At 37.9% G+C, this 24,468-nt stretch overlaps 1 protein-coding gene across 6 annotated transcripts in view; it reads right to left on the reverse strand.

Annotated features, from left to right (window-relative positions):
- VPS13D (vacuolar protein sorting 13 homolog D) overlaps nt 1–24,468 on the reverse strand; it is a 102,885-nt gene that overhangs the window by 77,265 nt on the left and 1,152 nt on the right. For 3 of the 6 annotated variants that reach the window (XM_086476071.1, XM_086476074.1, XM_086476070.1), the window contains exons 3-24: nt 24,104–24,294; nt 23,660–23,740; nt 22,246–22,362; nt 21,920–22,024; nt 21,431–21,601; nt 20,612–20,712; nt 19,815–19,983; nt 18,337–18,429; nt 17,398–17,608; nt 16,743–16,922; nt 16,173–16,303; nt 15,337–15,409; nt 14,638–14,802; nt 12,925–13,055; nt 11,898–12,030; nt 8,879–11,101; nt 8,371–8,522; nt 6,551–7,585; nt 5,515–5,605; nt 4,855–4,981; nt 3,726–3,906; nt 2,538–2,720 (exon numbers count right to left, since the gene is read on the reverse strand). In XM_086476071.1, the coding sequence (XP_086332197.1) occupies nt 2,538–2,720; nt 3,726–3,906; nt 4,855–4,981; nt 5,515–5,605; nt 6,551–7,585; nt 8,371–8,522; nt 8,879–11,101; nt 11,898–12,030; nt 12,925–13,055; nt 14,638–14,802; nt 15,337–15,409; nt 16,173–16,303; nt 16,743–16,922; nt 17,398–17,608; nt 18,337–18,429; nt 19,815–19,983; nt 20,612–20,712; nt 21,431–21,601; nt 21,920–22,024; nt 22,246–22,362; nt 23,660–23,740; nt 24,104–24,294 (6,044 nt within the window). Of the gene's footprint in view, nt 1–2,537; nt 2,721–3,725; nt 3,907–4,854; nt 4,982–5,514; nt 5,606–6,550; nt 7,586–8,370; nt 8,523–8,878; nt 11,102–11,897; nt 12,031–12,924; nt 13,056–14,637; nt 14,809–15,336; nt 15,410–16,172; nt 16,304–16,742; nt 16,923–17,397; nt 17,609–18,336; nt 18,430–19,814; nt 19,984–20,611; nt 20,713–21,430; nt 21,602–21,919; nt 22,025–22,245; nt 22,363–23,659; nt 23,741–24,103; nt 24,295–24,468 lie in introns of all 6 variants that reach the window. The other 3 variants (XM_086476073.1, XM_086476069.1, XM_086476072.1) reach the window with 1 other exon arrangement.

Below are 24,468 nucleotides of genomic sequence, written 5' to 3' on the forward strand. Positions count from 1 at the left end.
TTTTTAAATTTAAATTCTAAGGAACAAATACACCAAGGTTCAGGCTCCAACAAATTCCTGTCAAAAAATAAGTATTTTATTATTTTGATAAAACCCTAACAGCAGATTAAAACATTTTCTTTTACAAACATTTATTTCAGCAACATTTTAAAAAAAGCTGTGATCTTTTCAATGAGAAATTAATTCAAAACCAGTGGTTTTTGCACAAAACCAAAAAACCCCATGTAAATTAAAGTAATACAATATAGAAGGGTAAGACTGTCACGATATCAAGCATTTCTGTAGAATACAGATTGTTAAATATTTAAAGCTGTTTTTCAGAACATCTTCAGGTGATGAAAACAACATATGCCATTTTTTCTGTAAGATCATGTCAGCAACTTAGTATTTCACTAGAATATGTGGACAAACACTTCTATACATGAAGTTATCATTTTGTGCACTTCAAACACTTCAGTCATCACACTGAAATGTGTCCCAAGATTTTTCTGCAGTAGCTAAGTTTAACATAGAATAAATCCCTATCCCTACTGTTAAAATCCCCACAGGTGAAAAAAGCTCCTTCATATGGCTGTATAACATTTTAGACATTTCCCCATCACCACATATCCAGTGGAAATCTTACGAGTTTTTGACCTTCATGATGCTGTCTAGCATCAAAAACCTGCAAAGGGTACAGTTAGGTAGTAAAACCATCACATCAACATCAGGAATTTATTCTGCCAAAAAATGTCTGGTGGAACAGGTTTACATGCTACCTTCATACTCTGAAGGCAATTTCAGGGCTCATTTAGTCTGTGCCAATTTAAATTTATTAACCTCATGGTTCAATTTTACTCAGCTTCCCAAGCCCTAGCAGGTAACAATCATCTGTCTTTAGTGATCCACTTGTCCCTTCCTCTGGGACTGCTCACTTCACCCATGACTGCAGTATTGCTGCTATCACTTCCCACCTTCTTTCTGTATCCAGCTACTGATGTCACCACCAATCCTCACCCATAAACTTTCCTTTCTAGTTTAATTATTAGTCTTATTTGCCTTACATGTTTTTAAAATACTATTCATTGGAAAAATTCACTGCAGCCACAATCAAGCATCTTAAGACTAAAAATTTGAAGACATTAACATTTAACTTTATATGACAGAGACAAGACTGAAAAGTACATGCAAAGAAAAATCACCACATTATCTATAGATCTACAAATTTATGCAATAAATCCAAATTAATAGCTCCTCAGACATGCAAAAAGAGCACACCACAACAAATTTCAATCCAATTCTTACAGAATTCAGCAGTCTTTAGAACAGACACATCATTTTTCTAAGGTTTAAAGGAACTTTTGAAGTACTAAATTCCACAAGAAAATTTCCTTTTTGTTAAATGAAGAGGAGCACCTGAACACTACCATAAAGATGTGAAATACCTCAAATAAAACTGGATCCTTGTATGCATTGCCTTGTAAAATCCGATCCTCAAAAATAAACACAGGACAGAGAAAAAATGAAAACAAAACAAACACCCCCCAACTCCACCTGATCCTATACCATATCTCCAAATTTCTACAATGCTGCATAACACAGTATTTTCCATTTGAAATCAAATTACTATGAACACATCCTTTCTTTTAACTTTTAACATTAGTTTAGGAATCTACCACTTACAAACCTTTAAATACATCAGCACACTAGATTACAGAAGACAACTCAGTATTACAGTCCAATAGTCCCTTACAGCAAAGACATTGGTGGACATAAATCAGATGGAGGTAACAGACACACCACAAAAATGCCTCAGCAATTTAGTCCACCTAATTTCTGCCCCCCTTTAAAACGGGATTAGGGGGTTCCCAGAACACTTGCCCACTTTCTTGCATAGGTTAGACATAGAAAGCCATCCAAGACAAATTTTCCTTACCCCACATTTTGTGGCTGCATCTCTCAACAGCAAGACCAACTACTCCCTGTCCTGCGCCTAGCCTTAGGTTCAAGCGTTCACTGGAAACCTTTCATTAGGTTTCACCTAATCAAAGCAACTACACACACTCAGTTCCATTAAGAGTAGAAAAAAAAATAAAATGTAAACCAATTCCATTCTCCAGCGTGTTCCAGCAAACCTCAGCCGACACAGATCTCTATTTTCTACTGCTCACACTGTTAAAATTCTGTTTGGTGAAGAGCTGAAGAAGCTACAAACAGGGCGAGCTGAAAGCCCGTTATGCTCCCACGCTGGGGTGTGCGTCCGGCTGGGTCCTGCTTCCTAAGGAGGCCGCTCCAGGGCGCTCCACAGAACAGTCTCCCCCGGCCCTGCAGGTCTCACCAAGCAAACCCAGGTGCAGGCACGGAAGGGAGCAGCTGGGTACAATCATCAGCAGCCAGATCCACAAGACTACGCGGCACACCAGCATGGATCGTTTCACTACCAGTACTACAAACTGTACATGTAAAATGTAAGAATCATTTCTCATCTTGAGATAGAAATAAAATGCACAAGAACTAGAAAAACCACAAGCTGCTGAATTAAGAAGTGATGTTCTTACCTTGCTCTTTAATGAAAATGTACCCGGCATACCCGCAAACAGAAATCTGTTCTTGACTTTCAGTTTTCCAAGATTAGCTACAATAAGACTATTGGACTTTGAGCTTTCGGGTATAAGCAGAACAGGAGCACCAGCCTCAATATCAAGAAGAACTCGGGAAGCTCGCTGTGCTTTATCTCTTACCTGGGAAGAGCAAAAATTCATTTTAAAAAACCCTATAAAAATACAGGAAGTGGGTGGTTATTTCACACTGATTAGTACTGAATTCAGGAACACTATTCCTTGATTCACAAGACTGAGATGTGATAAAACTTTACATCAAAAAAAAGAACTCCAACTCTTGTTTTGGGCAGAGAATAAGGGCTAGTTAAAAAAGGACTATGATGCAAACAGCACACACCTGCACACCAGGTGCAGCGATCAGGAGTGAAGCAAACTGTCACCACTGAACCGAGAGGCATAACAGACACTACTCAGCTCACTACTTAAAGATCACTTCAGAAAAATCCTTTATAAAGGAAAACAAACTTCATTTAGAATAGATGTTTCAAAATCAGATTCAAACTTCCTAACTGATGCACGATGAAGCATTTTAGTATATGCAAGTATTAATCGTCTTTCTTCCAATTATGAGAAATGACTTTTTAAACAAGACTATTACTATTAACTCTATTAATCACTCCCATGTCCAAAATATGCTATGACTGTCATGATTATTTATACGCTCTATCGTGCAGAAGTTCAGCATCTGATTTCCTCAGTCTACAAGCCATCATATTTAATGAAAGGCGTACACCTGAGTAGAACAGGACTTCCCACTCGGTTCTCCTTATTCAGGTAGTGTAACTACCTGGTGAACAGTGGAGAAAAAGGCAAGATAAAATCTTGAGCCCTTTTTGTCCAGCATCACAAAGACAGGAAAACACCTCTATCAGTGCACACTGCAGAATCCAGGTGCCAAAGTTTGAAACTAATGTGCAAATTTGGTGTCCTACACTTTCAAATCGCAGCAGGATGGTCCTAAAAAAGGTCATTTAACTACAAGATGAGTACGAGCAATCTCCACTAATATCAGAACTCTAAAACCTCCCATCATTTCAACTCACTGAGTTGAAGCATTAACATAAATTTTATACTGCAGTTCAACTTCTAAAAATAGGAAAGAACAGGAAAAAATCCCAGACATACTGTTTGTCCTTCAATTGCTGCTCTTTGCCGTCCCAAGACATCCTGAAGCTGAGTAAAATGTTGAATGAAAGATACCACCTCTGCCTGGAAACGCTGTGTATGCACATATTGCACAGAGGCCATTCGTAGAGTGACATGAATGTCACACTCCCGCTGCAGCAATGGATCTGGCCTCCCATACCTATGATAAAGGTTGAAAGCAAAATTTAGCTATCTTAGCTACATTTTACAAATAGTGCTATCCATCTTGCATTCAAAGTAATAATATAGAGGATTTAACTGATGTTCACAGTATATAACTAAAACTATTTCAAATATAGATATGAGAAGCTGGTTTTGTATTAATTATTTCTAAATTACATAGATGTAAGTACTACTGAGTTTTAATTAAGCAAACCGGAAAAATCTACATTTGGAATGTACCTCTAACCTCTACATCTAACAGATAGACCTTTGGTGATTTTAAACACCTGAACTGTGGCTTCTAAGGTAAGTACTCTACTGTATGATAATATGTAGATTCAGCTCTGCATCAGTGTGCTGTTACATTTGAAATTAATTCCATAACATTACTTGCATAATTTCTAATCTGATTAATTCTAATGGATGGAGGAGGGGGTGGAAAATCATGAAACAGGATAAGAACCATTGCTTTACACAAAGCAGAAGAACTTCAAGAGTATACTATGACAAAAGCAAACCCTTAATACCAAAATCAAGGAGCAATGGAAAATCTATTCCATCACTTGAAAACCTCTCCCAACTCTCAAAAAACAACTATTTTATCTAGGAACAAACTATCACCTAAACACTTTCAAGAACAGCTTTAGAGGGAAATAAAAAAACTATTTCTCCTGATAAGCCATGTACACATGGCAGGACAAGGAAAAGTTAAAAATCGTTAAGTTCATGACTGAAAATGTTTCAAGTCTCATTTAAGTCACAAGCGTCCAAAGCAGAATTATGCAGATCTGACAGTTGTGGGTTTGGTTTTTCCGGGGTTTTCTGGGTTTGTTTTGGGTTTTGGTTGTTGTGTTCTGGTTTGTGTTTTTTTTTTTTGGGGGGGGGGGTGGGTGGGGTAGGGAGTTAATGGTGCTAATATTGAGTAACAAGAAGCTTAAATTCATACTTATAGACTTGGAAAATAAGTGCTTCTTCACCACTTGTAGTGAAACGCTCTCTGTAAAATTCTCCATGAGCTGTAAGATCACTTAAGGAAAGACTTCCAATACTTCCTTGCAGGGCTAAATCACCCTCTGCAAAACAAAACACGGACAATTAGGATCCTCAAACACCGATAAGCTACTAAAACACATTCTATTAGCGGGACAAACTCATTAAATAAATCTCATTCAACTAAACATTAAAATTTCCATTCAAAGAAAATCATGTCTTTTCGCTATGAAGATTGCATTAACCCAACCATAACTCTCTGATTTACATCCATAATATGATCACACCACTTCAAACTGTAAAAACTTACATAGAACTCCTTCTTCTCTAAAACAGTACTATACACTAGTGTCCTGCTCTGCGAAAGTGAAGTATTAAAATCCTAGCCAATCTCAGCTAAAACGATCATGGGTTTGACAACTGGGAGGGATGCAAGGATTTAAAATCAAGCCTGAAAAAGCAGAGGAAGAAGCAGTGGGAAGAGAATGTGCACCTTGCCCAGGAAACAAATACTCAAAAACGCCAATGAGCACCAAAATAAGAACATTTCAAATCACAACTCCAGTGCACACCATTCGTTCTAAACACACCACCTTCAGCCCTCCAACCTACTCACCAATCACTTCCAAGTGAGCTGCAAGTTTTGACACACTGGCTTTAGCAAGCTCACTAGTTGTCTTATTCAGTACTAACGATAAAGAATGGACCTGGTCAAACAAAAAGGAACAGGTTGGTATTAACAGTAAGACTTCACAGCTGGAACATGTTGTTCATTTTTTTCAAGACAACTGCACTGTAACATAAATGGCAAACAAGAGTTATCTGATTGGGAGACACTGGAGGAAAGCAACCTTTTCACTTCCTTGACTGCACATTAACATGTCCTCCAGGCAACTCAGAATGACCAGGTCATCAAATCCTAGCACTGTTATCTTCATCCTTTTCTCTTTCAAGACTTGTAATTTTTAAGTTAAGACTGCAGGACCTCTGGGCAAAGACTATATATCTATATATATATATATATATACACACACTACACACACACACTAGTTTTTTTTTTAAAAAATACACGTTCATACATCGATAGATATATATGTATATATATTTATGTAAGTACATATTTTTTGTTTTAAATAAACTCCACAGTACATACAACAGCACAGTGCCAAGTTCAGTGTGGCAGGTCTTTAATACTGAAGCAACCTTACCAGTTAAGAGATCACAGACATTTAGTCTGTGCCCTGTGTTATCCCAGGGAAATAACAGTCACTGCTCACAAGACTCAGACTTTCCTTAGACCCTCAGGCACAGAGCAGACTGGGCTGGGGGGTGGGTGTCAAACTCTACCCACGAGAGCTCCATTGGATGAACACGGAGCATTCTACTTCAGCGTCCCTTCAAGTGGCATACACGTGTCTAAGGAGGTCACAGAGCACATGAACCAACTGTTTTCCAAATGTTTTACTTTCCTGTTAACTTCTGCACTTTTTTTTTTAAACTACATCTACGCACACTTTAAATCTACTGTTCCTGAATTTATGCACATTCTCCACTAGAATATAAAACATTTGATTTAAATGTCACCTTAAATTTCTATAAACCAGACGTTTCATGACAGACAATCCAATGACTATTTTGCATCTCAAGTATACCTTCAGATCCAGCTTAGTGTTTACGGGCTCTTGGGCTTGAGAAGCTGACAAGGTATTTATTTCTGATTTGATTGTCTGCTGAGTATCTTCAGGTTGCAGCTTCATAGCATGGTTATCAGCAGTGGATCCAATCCCAAAGAAATCCAGTATCACTACCCAAGTTTGCAAAGTTATTAAGACATCTAGACAATTAAAATCAACATCTACGCTACGGTTAATTTTGTTATAGCGAGAAGAAAATTCAGGATGTTTTCTATCCACTAGAAATATATTGATATGAACCAATGAATCATCAAAGTTACTTTTTCCACAGGGCAACTTGGATCTGTGTGCTGTTGGAGAAGGAGGTGGAGTCAGAGGATACTCAGAATCAGTATCTTCTTTTTGCTTCTTACGGGAGGCACAAACAGGTCTTTGGTATAGCTGAAAGACGTTAGGTGCTTCTTCCATATGGGAAGGTAGGGAACGTGGCATATCTGGATACTCTACATTGGATACCGAGGGACAGGACTGTGAAAGATATTCCTTATGTGCTAAACTGGATGGCTTGGGTGCTCCACGGGACACCATGAGGTTCTTATACAGAGAATCTGGGTTTTTTTCCAGAAGATCTTCCATTAGCAGAGAACGCAAGGCAATCTGAATAGACAAAGTCTGAGGATGATCTTTAGCAAACTCAACATCAAAATCCTGAAACTTAAGGCTGACAAGGCCTTGTGCACCAAGTGTAAGATCACCACTTAACTGAACCTGGAGCTCTGAGATATGAAAGTTTGCTTGAATTTGAGTAAAAGATTTTGTTTCCCTGAAAGGTAATGACTTGTTTGGAACAGATTTAAAACTAGAATGGCTGAATAAGCCATTTTCCTTCCGTTCACTTGAGAATTCTGTGCCTGTACTATGAAGTGATGCTGAAGGAGAACTATGACAGGTTGAAGATACAGAAGTGGTTGGAAATTTGTTCAGGTCTTCACTATAAATTAAATTATCCAGAGTCTGAAGGACTTGTTCATACACGTGTTTTGCTAATACCACCTACAATGTAGAACAAAGAAACAATCATCACGTTAGAGCTCTCTATATTGATGAAATCAGTACATATATTTTAAAACTCTCAAGTAAAAGGACTGTGGAATTTCCAACCAGACAAATTTTAAGTTTGTCCACAAGTGAAAAATAATCCAGAACAAGGTACAATGCAAAGTTGAAGCAAAACAATTCTATATTAGCTCTGTAAGATGACACAATCTGGAAACACACAGGATAGGAACCTAGGATAGCATACCTTGTATTCCTAGGCAAAAAGCATCCACACAGAGTTAGTTAAAAATAATTCACTATGCAAACTGGCCTTAGTTTACCATGCTGAGATTATACAGTAATATATGGAAAAAAACATTCTACTTAGCCACCATTGCTTGTCTCCTTATGTCTAGAAGTTTCAATTTCCTCTATTTAAAATCTCTGCAGGAGCAGAGATTTTTTTCAAGATAATGGCCTTTTAATTCTTAGTTTCTACTAGAACTGCACATAAACATACTTGGACAGTGGCATTTGGACAGTGACACATTTTTTTTTCCTTCTGTGACAGGTGTCAGGGTAAGTAAAAGTTAGACTATTTTGTAAAGCAGTCTGAAACGCCCCCAAAAAAGATTAAATTTTGGTCATCATTATGACTGAAGACTGGCTCTCCTAACCATATGTATAAGAAGCTGATTTCTAAACTACGAACACACCAAACCTGAAGAGTTTTGCCTGAAGAATACTTCTATGCAGGGATATACCTTTATATCGATAGTGGAAATACTACATTATTATACCTGAAGAGGGTTCACGAATTTCCCTTCAATCTTCATAATGCTTGATATTCCAAAGTCTTCATTACTCAGAGGAAAAGTTACATCCAAATCTCTCTCTAGTGGTATCTTTTCCAATTTAAACTGGATGGTAGTGTTATTCAGAATGTGGAAAGCTGTTAAGACAAAGCGAAATTAAAACATTACAAGTGAACTGATTATCCTATAAAGACCGTACAGCAGAGAGAACATAGTAGCTATTGAACTTGCTCAGAATCTCTTAGTAATGCTAGAATATGTTTATATGGTTATGTTTCGTTACATTTCTGCGTGAAAGTCACTATTCAGTTTTTGCTTAGGAGACTAAAAATGGATATAAATAAAATAACTTGTCCATTGTAACTAAAATGGAGCAGTGTATTTCAGGAGGACGGGTGAGACAGAATATACAATCAGACACATGGTCAGTACACATTTTTAGTACTATCTACTACTCAGATTAAAATAATTAAGAGTCCTCTGATTAACATACCATGGCCTTTATGTAATGATTCAAAGAAGTCGTGACGAGTAAAATGGGATTCCTCCTGGCTACTAATACTGGCAGGACCTGAAGAAGAATGCAGCCCATGAGATGCTTCACTTGCAGGCTCCTTCTTGCTCATAAACTGACTGCTATTTAAAGAATACATTTTAATATCTTTAATTTCAACTTGCAGTCTATCACTCGTAGATTCATCTTCTCCTGGAACAAAATTCTGAATTGATATTTGTCCCAGATGACCTACAAGCAGTTCAGAACTACCAGGCTTTCGAGGTATTGAGACAACCGGTGATTCAATGTTTACATTTAATATAAGCTTAATAGTATCAGTTTTGAGAGGGTGTGATCCAAATGCATAGCCTTCATTATCTTCTACATTAGTAACATCTCTTGATCGTGGTGTTGTATCAAACAAAGACACCATTTCACTGTACTCAGCAGTTTTAGTTGCCAAGACTGTAGTAACTTTCGAAGCTGCACTTTTCAGCATGCTGCGGAAATTCTCTTCCAATTCATCCATCGACAAAGTCAGTTCTTTCAAAAATTTAGGTGAGTGGTTGTAGTGTAAGGAAGCCATTTTGAGGTTGAGAGAACATTCCTCTTTTGACTTTTCTGTGAAAGTGAAACTTAAAGCATCTGGAAGGCTATTTCCATCATCAAGCCTGAAGAATAAAGATTCAAAGTAATCTACATCACCAATGAGATTTTCATACCTTACTGTATTCCCTATGCTGACAACATACTGGTTCTTAACGCTGTCTTGTGTCAGGTCCATAAGGTGAAGGCATCCAAGAGAACCATTTACATCAAATTTACTACACATGGAGACGTTGACTTTGGTGCCGCCAATACTGGCTGTTGCAATTTTTCTGCCATATTTTTCTCCATTTGTCATGCCAACTGTCCTGAGGAGGAGTATATTTAACCAGTGAATATCAACTGCTACCTCTGTATTCTGTACGTAAGTAGACTGGAAGGTTTCCTGTTCCCTCCAGTCTCTTTCCAAGTCAGTTATTAAAGGCTGAGGACTAGAATCTTCTTTGTCCTTCGGGAAAGATTTCTGGAGAAACCCAATCAGTTCAACGATAGTCTCTGGATTAAGGATGATATCCAAGTTGTTCACCTGTACAGAGATCACCTGCAGACTGCTATCCAAATTCATCGATGGGCATTCTGCACTCACAAACTGATACTCTAATTTTATCAGGGACTCCTGATCTTTTCCGTTGTTACCAGATGAAGTATGTGAGGCTGTAGTGCATCTCTCTGCCAAACTAGCTACATCAATGGGACGTGCATCATATGGTCCATAAACTGGGGACTGAGCCTTGCTGTCTCGAAGACTTCCTGTTGGCAAGTCAAAACTCAGATTCTTATGAGAAGCCATCAAAAGATCAAAATCTGTTCCATATGTCTGCATAGTATCAACCAGTAACAGGCCATGAACAGTCAGGGACACTTCGGCATCATACGGCCTTTTCACAAAATGGGCATTGGTGCCAAAAACCTTGAGTACAGAGATATATCGCCCATTGCTCTCAACACCCAGCTGCATACAGTTTACTTTGAATTCAGCCAAAAGCAGCTGAGATTCAACAAGAACTTCTCTGGTATGTTGCTCTAGCATTACAACACTCTGCGTTAGATTCATTACAGAATCATGCAAACTGCCAAGCTGGTCTACCTCTGCAAAAATCTTGTCTTTCCCTAAATGTAGGGCATCAGAAGGCTTAGTTTCAGATGTACTCAGCTGTGTACAACAGTTCTTCAGAGCTGTTATTTTGTCTTCATTGATATGAATCTTCAAGTCTGGCAGAGTGCCAGACAAGACAGCTCCTGGGTATTTTGGGTCAGACGTGTATATCAACCTGCGCTCCAACTGCAGGTGAACATTGAATTTTTCTACCACATGAGTTGGACCCACATCACTATCTTGAACGTGTTTCCAGTTGTCCTTCACTCGGCCCACCATGATCTGAAGGTCCATAAATGAAAGTGTGTATCTCTCATACATTTTTTTACTCATTAAGTGTGCTTGTAGCTGCTCTTCACTTATTTCTACTCCAGTAAAATCAGACATTTTGACGCCACTATTAGTGTTAGATTCTGGTGGTGGAGTATTGGGAGGAGTTGCAAGAGGTGTTTTATACTCCTCGTCACTCAATTCATTGACTTCTGAAGAAAAAGTATCTGCAGTCCTTTTAGATTCCTCTGTGGATTAAAAAAAAAAAAAAAAGTAAACAAACAAATAAATGTATTCTCCTCCCTTCTTGGATGTTTCCCATCATTACCTGATCATCCTGTCTGAAGCTTGGTTTTTTTTTTTATTTAAACACAAAGCATATCCTTGCCTCCTTCCGCTGTCACTTTTTTTTTCTCAACAGGAATTCTACTACAGTTCTTTCACACGCACATAGATGTCAGTCATAATCTACCATAGCATCTATTAAAAGACACTATAGTTTCATTTTTTAACCCACTTACTGTTGCTACAAGTTTTACTTTTAATCAAGTTGCTAAAGAAAAAAATAAAATCCATGACTCTGCCTATGCAATTCTTTTAATCCTCAAAACCAACTGAAAGAGCTAAATATATTTATGATCAAAGTTCACTTTCACTGGGAGCACTATCCCAAAAAAGCATTCAACAGCTAAATCTTATCCCAATCTAAGCCAAAATCATATCTAAGGTGAAGTGCTTGACACACTAGCTTCAAACCTGTTCACTGCCTTCAAGAGGTGCAAGATACCACAGGGGAGACTTTAATTTAAAAGTTAATCCCAAAACAACCCCAAACCCCCCAAAAAACAAAAAAACACCCACCCCCCTTATTTTTAAAACTGTCTATCAACCTTGATTAAAAATTTATTGATAGTAGCAGAATTATTATGTGAAACTCTATGCATACATAGGGGATACAACCTTAAGACATCTCTACTTTCTACACAGATAGAAGAGTTTCTGGGAGAAGGCGGAAAGGAAAGCTGCAATAACCCTCAATCATACCTTGAGAATTGGTAAGCAATATTCTTCCCAGATCTACAACAACTAACACTGGATCCACAAATTTGAAATCATCAGGGAAGATCACCTGAGGGGCAGAAATATCAAGGCACACGGTCCAGCTTTTGCTGTTTTCCTGAAAGTTAAGAAGAAAGATTTAACAGCCCTTAAGAAAGAGTTTCCCCTCACATATGAAAAAAGCCATGTCAAACAAATCAAGTTAGCCACTCTCTCCCCTGAAGAGCTAATCTTCACAAACTTCAGCCATACTAAAGTCTGGTAACGTGTTAACCACAGACTCCCATCACAGGCAGTGAAGAGACATTTTCAGTAGGTGACACATCCCGTGCTAAGACAGGTGCAACAAATCCCTGTCCAGAGGGACACCCCATCTCCAAGCTGAGGAGAGCGGATCTACCCGCACAGCTAGGAGAAGGCATCTCCCTTTTACTGACACTGGATCGGACAAACCCTTGTCAAGGCTATCCATAAATGCAACATGTGCTAGACTGTTTTATCAAGTATCGCTACTACTTTTTCAGAGCAAATACTTTTTCATTTCACTGAAAACAATACAGTAACAACACAGCTAACTCCAAAGTTAGAGATTAATGATACTGATACCTATACTAATATTACTTTGAAACTGAAGAATAAGCAAAAAAAAAAATGAAGGCGGATCAATTTTTTAATTTAGAAAATAATCTTTAAATAAGTTACACACAAATCTTATAAGCTTGACATAACACAGCTCCAACGCACACTGGAGCCAACAAGTTGACACGAAATCATCTCAGTAACAGGATCAGGAACAGAAAAATACTATTCTGCCATTAATCACAACATGTCTGCACCACAAAAATGGATTGTTTGACAGCAAAAGGAATACCACAACACCACATGTAAAACTCCCTACTTTCTTAAAAAGAACACCACACAAACAAGCAACAAAAAACCCCTCTCTTTACAGCTAAGTCCTAAAATACATGGCAAAAAAGCCTACATAACCATTTTGGAGGCAAAAACTTACAATGAAGTCTCCTACTAGTAAACGATCAATAGTTTGCCTGATTTCAGCTTTTGTCTGCATTTTCAGCTTGTTGTACTGTCTTCTGGCAGCTTCAGCCACTCTTGCCTCTAACTCAGACTGATACCCGAAACCTGCACAAGAGATACAAAACCGACTAGGTATAGTTTTGTTTATCTGTTATTGAATCAGGGAAAAAAAAAAAAAAGAAAGAGAAAAAAGAAAAGATCTGTTTTAAATTTTAGCAGTAAAATACAGGACAGGAAAACACAGCAGCTGAGAGCCACTGGCTGCACCTACACACCAGGCTGCTTCACAGAAAAAAGGAAGCGTCTAAGCACAAAAAAATTCCACCAAAAAAACAGTTCCCAGACCTTTCTCTGCTCTTTATTTGACAGACCTTCAACCTGAGTTACTAAATTTGAGGGAGACAGAGACAGTACTAAGTATGGCAGCAGAGGAAATTCTGACTAAATATTAAGAAGTTTGTGGAATTTGTAGGCAATCTTTGTTTATTTTGCCTGTTTATTTTAAACTTTACCTCTAACATTTACGGAATAGTCTCATCTTGTGAGAAAAGGCAAGTATCATCTTTTGGTATTTGCCAAGATAAACAGAAAGAGAATTAGCACTTTAAGAACATTTTAATGTTCCTTAATCTCACCTGTCATCTCCTCAGAAACTGAACTTTAACAACTAAAGCTGCAAAGGCAGTCACTTGACAATGTTATGGGCTCAGGTAATAGGTCATAGGCTCCTAAATCTCACTGTCTTTAGAAGCTTAGGGAAACATTACGATTAACATCTAAAAACCAAGGTACCTCAAGCAGCTGTAACAGAGGTCAGACTTAATTTGACCAACAGAAGAGATACAACAGGACTTAGAACACAATTTCCCCAGTATCATTACTATAGAAAATACTCTGCTTTTAGCTGTCCTCTCAAAAAACCTGTTGTTCTCCATCGATTTCCAGGAGAGATTACAGAAACAGGCCCCCTTCCTTATGCGTTTTAATTTAGGCAGCATGAACATCCACTTGCTGGTATAGCAGCAACTGTCAAGTGGAAGTTTCGGGAGTCGGCCCAAGAGAAATCCCCAATTCAATTAAACAAAGAAACAAACTAATAAAATCTTTGGGTTTGGGTTGGAAGGGGCATTTAAAGGTCACCTAGTCCAACCCACCTGCAATGAGCAGGGACATCTCCAACAAGTTGGAGCAGCTCCAGAGGAGGCCACAAAAATGACCAGAGGGAGGAATGACCCTCCCATGAGGAAAGGCCGAGCTGAGGGTGTTCAGCCTGGAGCAGAGAAGGCTCCAGGGAGACCTTGTTGCAGCCTTTCAGTACTTAAAGGGGGCTTGTAAGAAAGATGGAGAAACTTTTTAGCAGGGCCTGTTGTGATAGGACAAGGAGTAATGGTTTTAACCTAAAAAAGGGCACATTTAAACTAGAAAAAAGGCAGGCATTTTTTACAATGAGGGTGGTGAACACTGAACAGGTTGCCCAAAGAGATGGTAAGTGCCTCATCCTTGGAAACATTCAAGGTCAGGCTGGACAGGGCTCTGAGCAAGACTCAGAGTACTGCTTAATTTGAATTTAAAGTGCAGAGTCTTTGATTAGTGCTTTACATTTCTAAGAATGAAAAGAAATAAAAATCAAAGATAAGAAAAGACACAGTACCACAAACCCCACCAAAAAAACGCATTGAAGGTTAACCTGAGGTATGAACCCTTCCCTTGTAGAAGAAGTCAGCTACTTTCTTAATGGCTTGTGGATTGTAAATAATATTTAGAGGTCTGGTACTGACTTCCAGGCGCCTCTCAAAATTGCTGTGGACTGGATTTCTTTCATAAAGCATCTCAAACACTGGGGCATCTGGATCTGCAACTGAATAAAAAGCGAGTTACAAAAAGCAGTTGTGAAAAAAAATCAAAACAAAGAGACAAAAGCAAAAAACAAACCCCAAAAAATTTAGTAACTAATTTTTAATTGGCACTACTAGGAAAGTAGTACCTATCTGAAAATCCTTCAGTGACAGAAAAGCAAGTAATACGATTAACTTCTACAGTCAACAGAATTCAACACTAAATACACACACTAAATGCATACACTAAAACATTTTCAGAACTGGGGTCCTAATGTTCAACCCCTAACAATTTTTTTTTTCTTTTTTTAAACTAAGAAAAAGAACAAGTGCAACTCCCACTGTCTCGAAATAACTTTTTCTTACTCACTTTCTTTAAAGTCAACTTGCATGCACCCTTATGTCTGAACAAAGCTTCCATGATTTTATCTTTACTATTTGCAAAAAGCATTTCCACGAATTCAAACTCTAGGTGCTCAGTTTTGAAACTTCTGATTTGTAGGAATTACCTCATATGCTTGTTATAATCAAACATAAAATTAAATTCTTACCAGTGTTCTGATTAGTCACTTCTGAGGACAAACTTTGGAGTCCAAAGGAAGACATGCAGCCAACCTCCTTTTGCTGGTAAGAATTTAAAAGAAAAAGATTGCTTAGATAAAATCAACCAAGCCACCTCATACAAGCACAAAAGTATTTTCTGTTATTAGTCTTATGGTCACTTTATAAGTGAATTATATGTATAGCCTGAGATTATTATATGCACTTTTTTCTCTGACGTAGTCAAACAAGAGGAGGAAGTATGACTAAGAAGCTAATGCAATCTGCTCATGTAGCACACAGACTGAAGTCTGAAGTGCAAATTTCAGTCAGTTCTCTATAAATTACAAAGTACAATATACACAGGAAATTCTCATGGAATTAGATTCAAATTTTGTTTGCTCAGAAGAGGTATTTGAAATCTTCTCAGCAATTCACTAGAAAGAAAAAAAAAAAGTTCTGAATTTCTGCTTTTAGTGTAGCAGTATACAGGTGAGATAAAATCTTACTTGGACCAAAGGGCTTTTATGAAAAAGAACAATCACTGATTAAGCAGCAATGCCAACTGTTCCAAAAATCTAATCTTGCTCAACAAATTATCTTCTTCCCAACTGTAACGTTACAAGTTACAAGCACACGCAGCAAACAATGAAGAGTTCTACAAATGATCGTTGGAAAGGGAGGGGAAAAGTAAGTTCAACAAGTAGAAATTTTTCTTCAAGACTTTTGGGTTCTCTTTCTGGGCTAAGACACAAACCAAGAAAAACATCTTGAGTTTTGGAATATAACTATTTTCATACACACTTAGGCATCCCACATAGTAACTTAAAGAGGTTTTTTCACCTACAGGATTTGGGAAAACAAGAACAGGAAATATGGTCCCTTCTGTTGCCAAATCCCTCAGAAAAAGACCACCGAGCTGAACTTTCAGAAGGGAAGAATTTCTGCGAGGTAGGGATTCAGCCAAGATCTTTACACCTGGAATATAATTACATAAAATGCTTTTATTTCTTTTAGTACATAGCACAGGTTTTATTGAAATTTTACAGATAACAAATATCATCCAACAAACAAGTCTTTTGGAAGTGCTTATATATATTTATTTCTACTAAAAAAAATAAACATGGAAATTTGGAATACACTACAATGATTGTGAACCATGTATTCCTATTGTTTTCTGCCTTTCACCCGTAACAAGGTCTAAAATCAGATTTCTGTGTCGAAATCACTCACACATCTGAAGAGAGAAACTTATTTTCACTTGATACATCCATTTCCACAAGCTGTTTTCATATTTTCATTTTAAACTTTGTTTCAGTATAGTAATTTAAAGAATTAAAAACAAAAATCAAAGAAAGGTCTGAAGGTGGACAAAGCTCTGGTCTTTTTTGAGAAAGAACAGAAATAGACTTAATACCTGAAAACTCCAGCTGCATAAAAGCAGTCTCCTCAGCATGCACCACCTTCTTCTCCTTATGCAACAGAGTGAAAGAGCCACCCTGCAACTGTAGATTTAGTTTAGCAAAAACATGATCTCTCTTTGTAAAGGTATTCATGCTAGAAGCATCTGCAGCAGCATCAAAAAATTCATCTGCACCTAATTAAAAAAAAACAAAACAACACTTTAAGTCAGTCCAGTACCTGGAAGGCTACTGAAGATCAAAAAAGTTTCTCTGAATTTGAAAGCAAAGATTTCCCCAGCTCTAAGGAAGAAAAGTATAAACAAAAAAATAAAGCAGATACAACTTAACAAAACCGAATATTCCACAGAACTATTTCAATTTCAATTTCTATTTCAATTAAGGTAATGTAAACCTAAGTTTACAGAGACCTCAAAGGAAGGAAATGTATTCTATACATTGCCTTAGAAAGAAGCAGGTACACCACGTACTGAGATTTTTTTAACAGGTTATTATGCTTTAGACAAGCTCTGCTGCCTAGGTACATCAGCTGACACATGCCATCTTTTAACAGTACAGAACCAGAGTTGTTTCTGTTCACCTTTACCAGGTATCTAACTATGGTAGCGTTAACAACCTTAAAAAGAAACAGAAAACTCTGTACTTCCATACCCAGGATGTCTTCTGGATTCCACGGTTCCTCTGGGTCTGGTAGGAGGCCTTCAAAGGGTTCCCCTCCATATGTTTGCTGAGTATATCCATACCAGCCTCCCCAACCAGGAAACCACGACTGAAGATACTGCAGCATCCCAGTGCTACTGCCACGTGCAGATTCTGCTGTAGGGGAACCTCCAGGGGAATCAGGCAATGGCTCTTTAATACTCTAGGTTTGAACATTGAAGACATACACATTACTGCTGGTAACTGAAAGAATATCACAAGTGTACAAAAGCATCACAATAACAATACAATTCCATCTACTATTTACTCAGCACTCTTCAGTATACCAGCACTGATATCAATGCATAGCCTATTAGGAGAGCAGCAGCAAAGAAATAACAAACACACCATGAGTTAACTGCTGCATATTCATATATGAAGCTACATGGCATTATTTAAATCTTAATCTAGAAACACTAAACCAAGAAGTCATTTGACACCATAAATACAGCTCTAAATTTTAGCAACTGTATTTGAGAGACGACGTTGTACTGTTAGAGATTAGCCCGTATTTGAATATTTGAAATATGCTCAGAAAGCCATTTATGTGAGGCTTGCTTATGCCATGTATTTATTCTGGGAAAATACTCATTATAGGCCCTTATTTCCACTTGCTGTTTTTAAGATGAGGAGTACTTGCCCTAGGAATTCTGGCAAGGATACTATTAAGGAAAATCATCATGTGACCAGACAAAAAGAGATTTCACTGTGCAAGTGACACAACAGTAATAACTGCAGGAACTGAGCACTGTTTGCAACGTTAGCATTAATGCCGCATTTCTAAATCAAAGCAAACACATGCCAACACTCTCCAGCAGAACAGAACACAATACCTCAGAATAATTCACCTAAAGTTTCAAAATATTTCCCTATATGCAGAATGTTCCTCACCTCAGCTAGGTCATGAAATTTATCGTGAACTATCTCATATAGTATCTTCAACTCTTCATAAGTTTGCTCATCCTCAATACGACGCATTTCAGCCTGAAAAGACAAAAAAGGTAAAGTAACTGCACTAAAAGAATACAGCGTCTTGTTCACAAACATGGCAAACATCTCTGCACTAAGTTAGAGACTCACAGAAAAAACTAACACGGCATTAACAATAGTATCCAAGTGCTTAAGCACATGAAAATAAACAGAAGTCATGTTGTCAACCATAGCCTGACATTCCCCCATACTACAAACAAAGTTTACTTGCATTTCAAAGTACATTATTTTAACACTTTTCATAGTAAAAATTCCTTGCCCAACTATATCCTCCTATCATGCATCAGAAGCAAGGTTTGCAGCGCAAAATCTAAGCCACGGCAAATAACCTGATTTAACAGAATGACAGGCAGCTTAGCCAGGAGCAAAAAAAGCTTCTGTCCTGAGTAAAGAAGACAGAGGAAATGAACTGCATGAATTAGGACAATGTAGTATTCACATTCAGTTACGAAGACATGCCGTCTTCTCTGTACTGATTAAGAAGTTGTTTGTGGAAGCTTATGACTCACCCAAGTCTAAAAAAATGTATCATGGAACAAGAAAGCAAAAGACATTTTTCTAGTCCAGCGGCATTGCCCTTGTTACACTTCACAGCTCTGCTGAAGACAATACTCGCTATATGAAAGTAAGTCTCCCGCTTTGCCAGGCACTATAAAATCCCCAGTACGCTGACCTACTCCTACAGTTCATGTCTAAATAACACACATAAGGATTACACACAACTTAAAGTATCAATAGAATCGCACCTGTAATTAAGACAGGTGAGGTACCTGGTGCCCTGAACTGATTTAACGAAAAATACACCTAAAGATAAAAAGCAGCTAATTATAGTTCTCGGGTATTTTTCTTTCTGAAGTAGGACACAGGTTCATTATCAGGGCCTCTTTCCCTCCAAATTCTTCACCCTAAAATCAACTGTGGAAAAACAAGAACAAAAAGCCAACAAAGTACCCCCAAACAACTGGCCATAATTTTTCCCACATTATTCACCCAACCACACGGGTGACCTGACACACTTCTGATATTCAAATACTTTTCGAGTCTACAGAGAACGCAAGTTAAGAAAGCATGTCACAGACTGACATCAGCATTCTATGGGAGTTAATGCTATTTTTGATGAAAACCAGTTACGGCTCAAAAAGACGACAGCTTTTTGCACAGCAAAACAAAAACACAAGGACGCTGCTGCACACACACCTCCCACAAACCCAGGTTTCAAGCATTAAAAACTCAGTTGTGGTCAAAAGACAATCTGTTCAGTGAAAATGGCCTGCACTAAGACTAAAGATGTTTCTAAACTAGAACAGATTTTGAATTTGAGATGATGAAACAAATTAAATCTGATTAATCAACAATGTAGAAAACTCAAATCTAAATACCTGCTCGGCAGCAGACAGTGGTTCCCCCTTCAATTTGCTATAATACATGTCAGTGTAAGATATTGCATCTTGGGCCCGTTGTAACGCGAACTCCCAGGAAGAACGTTGTCTCTGCTCCCTGATCTCCGAAAGATTAGCATTCAAAGCAAAGATCCACCATTCTCGGCAGCTGAAACATTTTTAAATTACTGTATTACCAATACTTAAAAAAAAAAAAGAAAAATACATGTCAAACTGGTGAAAGGTCTATGAGAGCTTCAGTGAAAAAACAAAGGGCAATTGATCAGAAAAAGCATCAGTATTTGAGATGGCATACGTGGGCTTGTTCTGCAAATTGTGTAGAGCAGCGCCCTGCCAACTCCCCATCACTTCAGCAAGATATAGTATAGCTGTTATGTATCAGGTACAGGCAAGAAAATGTTGAGTTACATGGACCTCTGGTCTGAACTGATACCATCTTTCTTATTTATCAATAACAGACATTTCATAGGAGCTCTTTCGATAAAGAAAATTTCAGAACACCACAGTTTGCACATAGGGGTAGAACCTCCAATTAATTTCTGTTCTCGGAAGCTGTGAAAGAAGGATTTAAAGCCTCAGGTAAGAATAATTTTATTTTAAGTTTGAAGTACATCTGAATATTTAAAATTGATTTATGAGGTAGGGGAACAAAACATGAAAACTGAAACTCTAATATATGATTATTTATCTTCTTTTCTATATTTGTCTTCATTCTAGTCTCCCTAGTATAGTTTTTAATATCATATTAACAATGCCATGTATATAGATATACTTACTTCTCTGTTACTGTAACCTTTGGTCTCCACTTCCTGAATTTAAGCTGTCGCTCCTGTCTAGCCAGTTCCTTTAAAAATCCCATGATCTGCTGATACTGCATCTTTTAGTAAAACAATACACAGATCATTTAGGCAAAGCAAAGGGGAGGAAAACCCAAACCAAACAAAAAACCAACCACAGACTTGTTTATCTCCGTCAATGGCCTGCATATGGCTTCAGAATTAAGATTAATGTTAATCATAATTTGGCTCTCCAGTGCCATGTATCTTCTCCCAGCGGCTAGTAGTTAATCTGCTACTTAGAATTTACAGGCTTATTTACAAACACACAGAATGAAATCTCCTCCCGTGTCAGACTATCAATCTAACATCAGCCGCTATTGTACAGCCCACCTGCACCCCTCCTACTACAATAAACAAAAAAGAATGCAATTTGTTTGCAATAATCAGTTGCAGTAAAATAATTAAACAAATTGGAATGCTTGGTTTTAAAACAAACAACTTCTCTAGTATATCCCTTTCAGTTGCCTCTAAAACTAAATCTTTAAGAAAGTATTCATTTTATGCTACAATAATTGGTATTTAGGCTGTCACAAACACTACCACAGATTTATGACCCCTACAGGTATTTCACTGGTTGAATGGGCATCTGTTCTTAGAGACAGATAATTCAAGACGGCATTTTACCAGCAGAATCTTCAGAAGCACTGACATACAAACAACAGTCGCAGCATGTGGGCAGGAAAACACACACTCTATGACTTCTCAACAGTCTCTGTCTCAGATACTGAGAGCTAAATGAAGACGCTTGGTATTTACCTGTGAAAGCTTCAAGGGTATAGTCTCAAGCTGAATGTCACACTCAAGGCGCGGAGTCTGGCGTGATCTTAAAGGCTCCTTAGAACAATTCCGCTTAAGAAGAGCAGAAGTGCATACAGGTTCCATGATGTAATTATGATGACGACTTTCCATACTTCTATCCATTGCTTCCTGTGGGTTACAAGGAAATTTATTCTATAAGAAATGACTGTACAATACTTATTAGGATGCATTGGTTTCATATACTAGAACACCCTTTATTAGCATGTCAGTCCATTAAAAAACCCTCTTAAACGTGTTCTCTCTTCAAAGGTAAAACTAGGTATTTCACAGCACAGCCTTTGTGGGTCGCACATGTATCCTATCATCATAGCACAAAACCATTAACTTCTCTTGCTCTTGAAAGCACCAGATCCAACAAATTCTAAGTCAATTAGGTCTGCAATATAGAAAGGAGACTAACAACAACAAAAAATCTCTCTCTTGTACCTGTAGCTGACCAGGAGGCAGGTCACCCAATAAAGTGCAGTTAGTATCCCAATAAACACTGAAGTCAGCAACATCCAACTGTTTTTTCCGCATCAGCTTCTCTACCTGAAGTAGAAAAAGTGGAATAAAGTCAAGATTACACACCACATGCCATGCAGTTTTTAGTTCTACATGCTCAAGAAACAATATGAAATGCCCAGAATCAATTTATTATAACAACCAGATTATTAAAATGCCACACTTGTTACAAAGTATTTACTAGCACACACAAAATACAGCATCACACCCTAGCTGCCATGAATTCTTGTACAAAAAGTTCCACTTACCGGTTCAAATACCGCATTTTGCACTGACACGTTTTTGATACATATGCCAAACGCAAATGGCTGCAAAGGATTTGTGACACCATCTTCAAACCTCAAATGGACATCCTGAATTTTTAACTAGACAGAAAAAAAAACATTACTAGAGACAACTACTTACATCATTAGTGGACATCAGTACCATTCACTAACACTGAAGCAATTTAATATTTAATTTCTGCAATTCTCCAACAAATCTCTGGTAGTTATTTAGACCTCACAGAAATTCTATTCCCCACTTCTGGTTTTGTACACTCTGGTTCTATCTTCTCCTCAGATACCACTAGTCTCTGCCCTTCTCCCCAAAAACAACTAGCTACAAGACAGTGTACTTTATTTTGCTATCCTAGTATCACTCCCCATTTTAAAGGCAAATGTGTAATTGCCAACCAAAGACTCAAACTTGTTTTATGTACTAGAATCATCAGCATGGCCAGAATTACAAGCTAGTAACAATACAAGGTGATCCAAACTAATTTTACACTGCTAAAGCCTTTGAGAGCACCAAGTTACTGTGGTTTCTCAGAGAATGTAAGGTCCAGGACTGAGAAAAGAACAGATACTCTCACCCTGAGCTCTTGCACCAAACAAATTCTTCTCACACATCTCAGGAAAAGCAAGTAATCTGAGGTATCTCGCCTCTAAATCACCTCTAGCGAGTTGAAATGCAACCAAGTAATACAGTCACTCTGTCTGCACATAAGGAGAAAGGACAGTCCTTTCATGGAGGCAAGCAAATTTTAGCAAGTAATACGTAGAAAGCTTCTGGTTCTTAAAGACAAATGATTAATGATGTAAATGTTGCTAAAATGTCATTAACTACATTAGGACTTCCAAAGAGAAAAAGCGACAGAGTGCAGCAGCCCTACTTTTGAGTCATTTTGAAACTTAGGAGACACATGGCAGATTTTTATTAACAGTAGAAAAAGAATAATTAAAGAACTTGAGAGACAACACACAAATAATCAAAATCATAGATCAGCAGAGAGACTTGTTTCTTTACAAATTACCTTTTTATGAAAACAAACCATGCTCTTCTACTTCATAAACAATTATTTGGTTTATAAATCAAAGCATTAAAATGTGAGAAAAAAATATCACATTTCATGCAAATCCATTATCCACCTACTGTTACAAACCAAAAGTTGATGTTTTCCCCTTGGTAAAAGCAGGGTGGAGGGCTTTTCCTTTCCAGAAGTCTCCATCAGGACTAGTTTAAGACTGAAGTTCTGAAGGTTCAGTCTGAAAAGGGACTGTCCTCTGCCAAACATCTACCTTTGATTTACATATTTCTTCTCTGAGGACTACACAATGTGAAGCACAGTGGGCACAGGTAATTCTTAGCAAGTGGGAAAAGCTCTACAATGCAAAGGCTTACTTCAATGTTTTCTACAATTCTTGTGACTACAGATGCGGTAACTGAGTACCAGTAAGATTCCCCTTTCTGTTGTCGATCTTTCTAAAAGAGAAAATAGGGATAAGCATTAACCACCACGGTAACAACTGGTCAGGAAACAATATACCTTGTTACACTGAAATTACCGTGAACAGGGAGAAAGAAAAAAAAAAAACGACCTATTTCAGTATCTCCAGCATATGTGGGACACGCGACATTTGGTTCCTACGTGCCAACGTGGTGCGATTGCTGCCCCATACCCGTCATGTGGCGTGTCCCACATATGCTGGACGGGGAAGGGGCAGGAATCGCACCACGTTGGCACGTAGGAACCAAATCCTAACTTAGTTTCCCATGCAGTTGTCCTCCTACTTGTTAGACTTAAATGCAATCCATCTACTTTCTTCAGAGACAAGTGTGACTCACTTTCCATTTTTCTTCAAGTGCTAGAAGAAGGGCTTTCTTGTGTTCTCTTTCTTGCAACTTCTCCCTTTCTTCATCAAAATCTTCCTTTTTTTCTGGTGCACCAATTAAGTGCAGTTTTGAGACAGATATCACCCATGGATCCACATGTGGCCGATAAAAAGGTATCTGTAGTGTTATTTTGCCAATGAAACCTAGACACACAAAACAGAGATGCTATCAGATTCCTGTGTAAGCAAACTTCATCACCTTGGAAAACCTGAAAGAAAAAGTGGTGTAAGAAACGAGCAAGCTAAAATAGAACTGGATAACCTGAAAACCAGGCTTTCATTTGGTCAAGCTTCTGACTCACAGGTAAAGGTTCTGCT

This window comes from Leptosomus discolor, chromosome 20 (assembly GCF_034619465.1).
Source record: "Leptosomus discolor isolate bLepDis1 chromosome 20, bLepDis1.hap2, whole genome shotgun sequence".
NCBI lineage: Eukaryota > Metazoa > Chordata > Aves > Leptosomiformes > Leptosomidae > Leptosomus > Leptosomus discolor.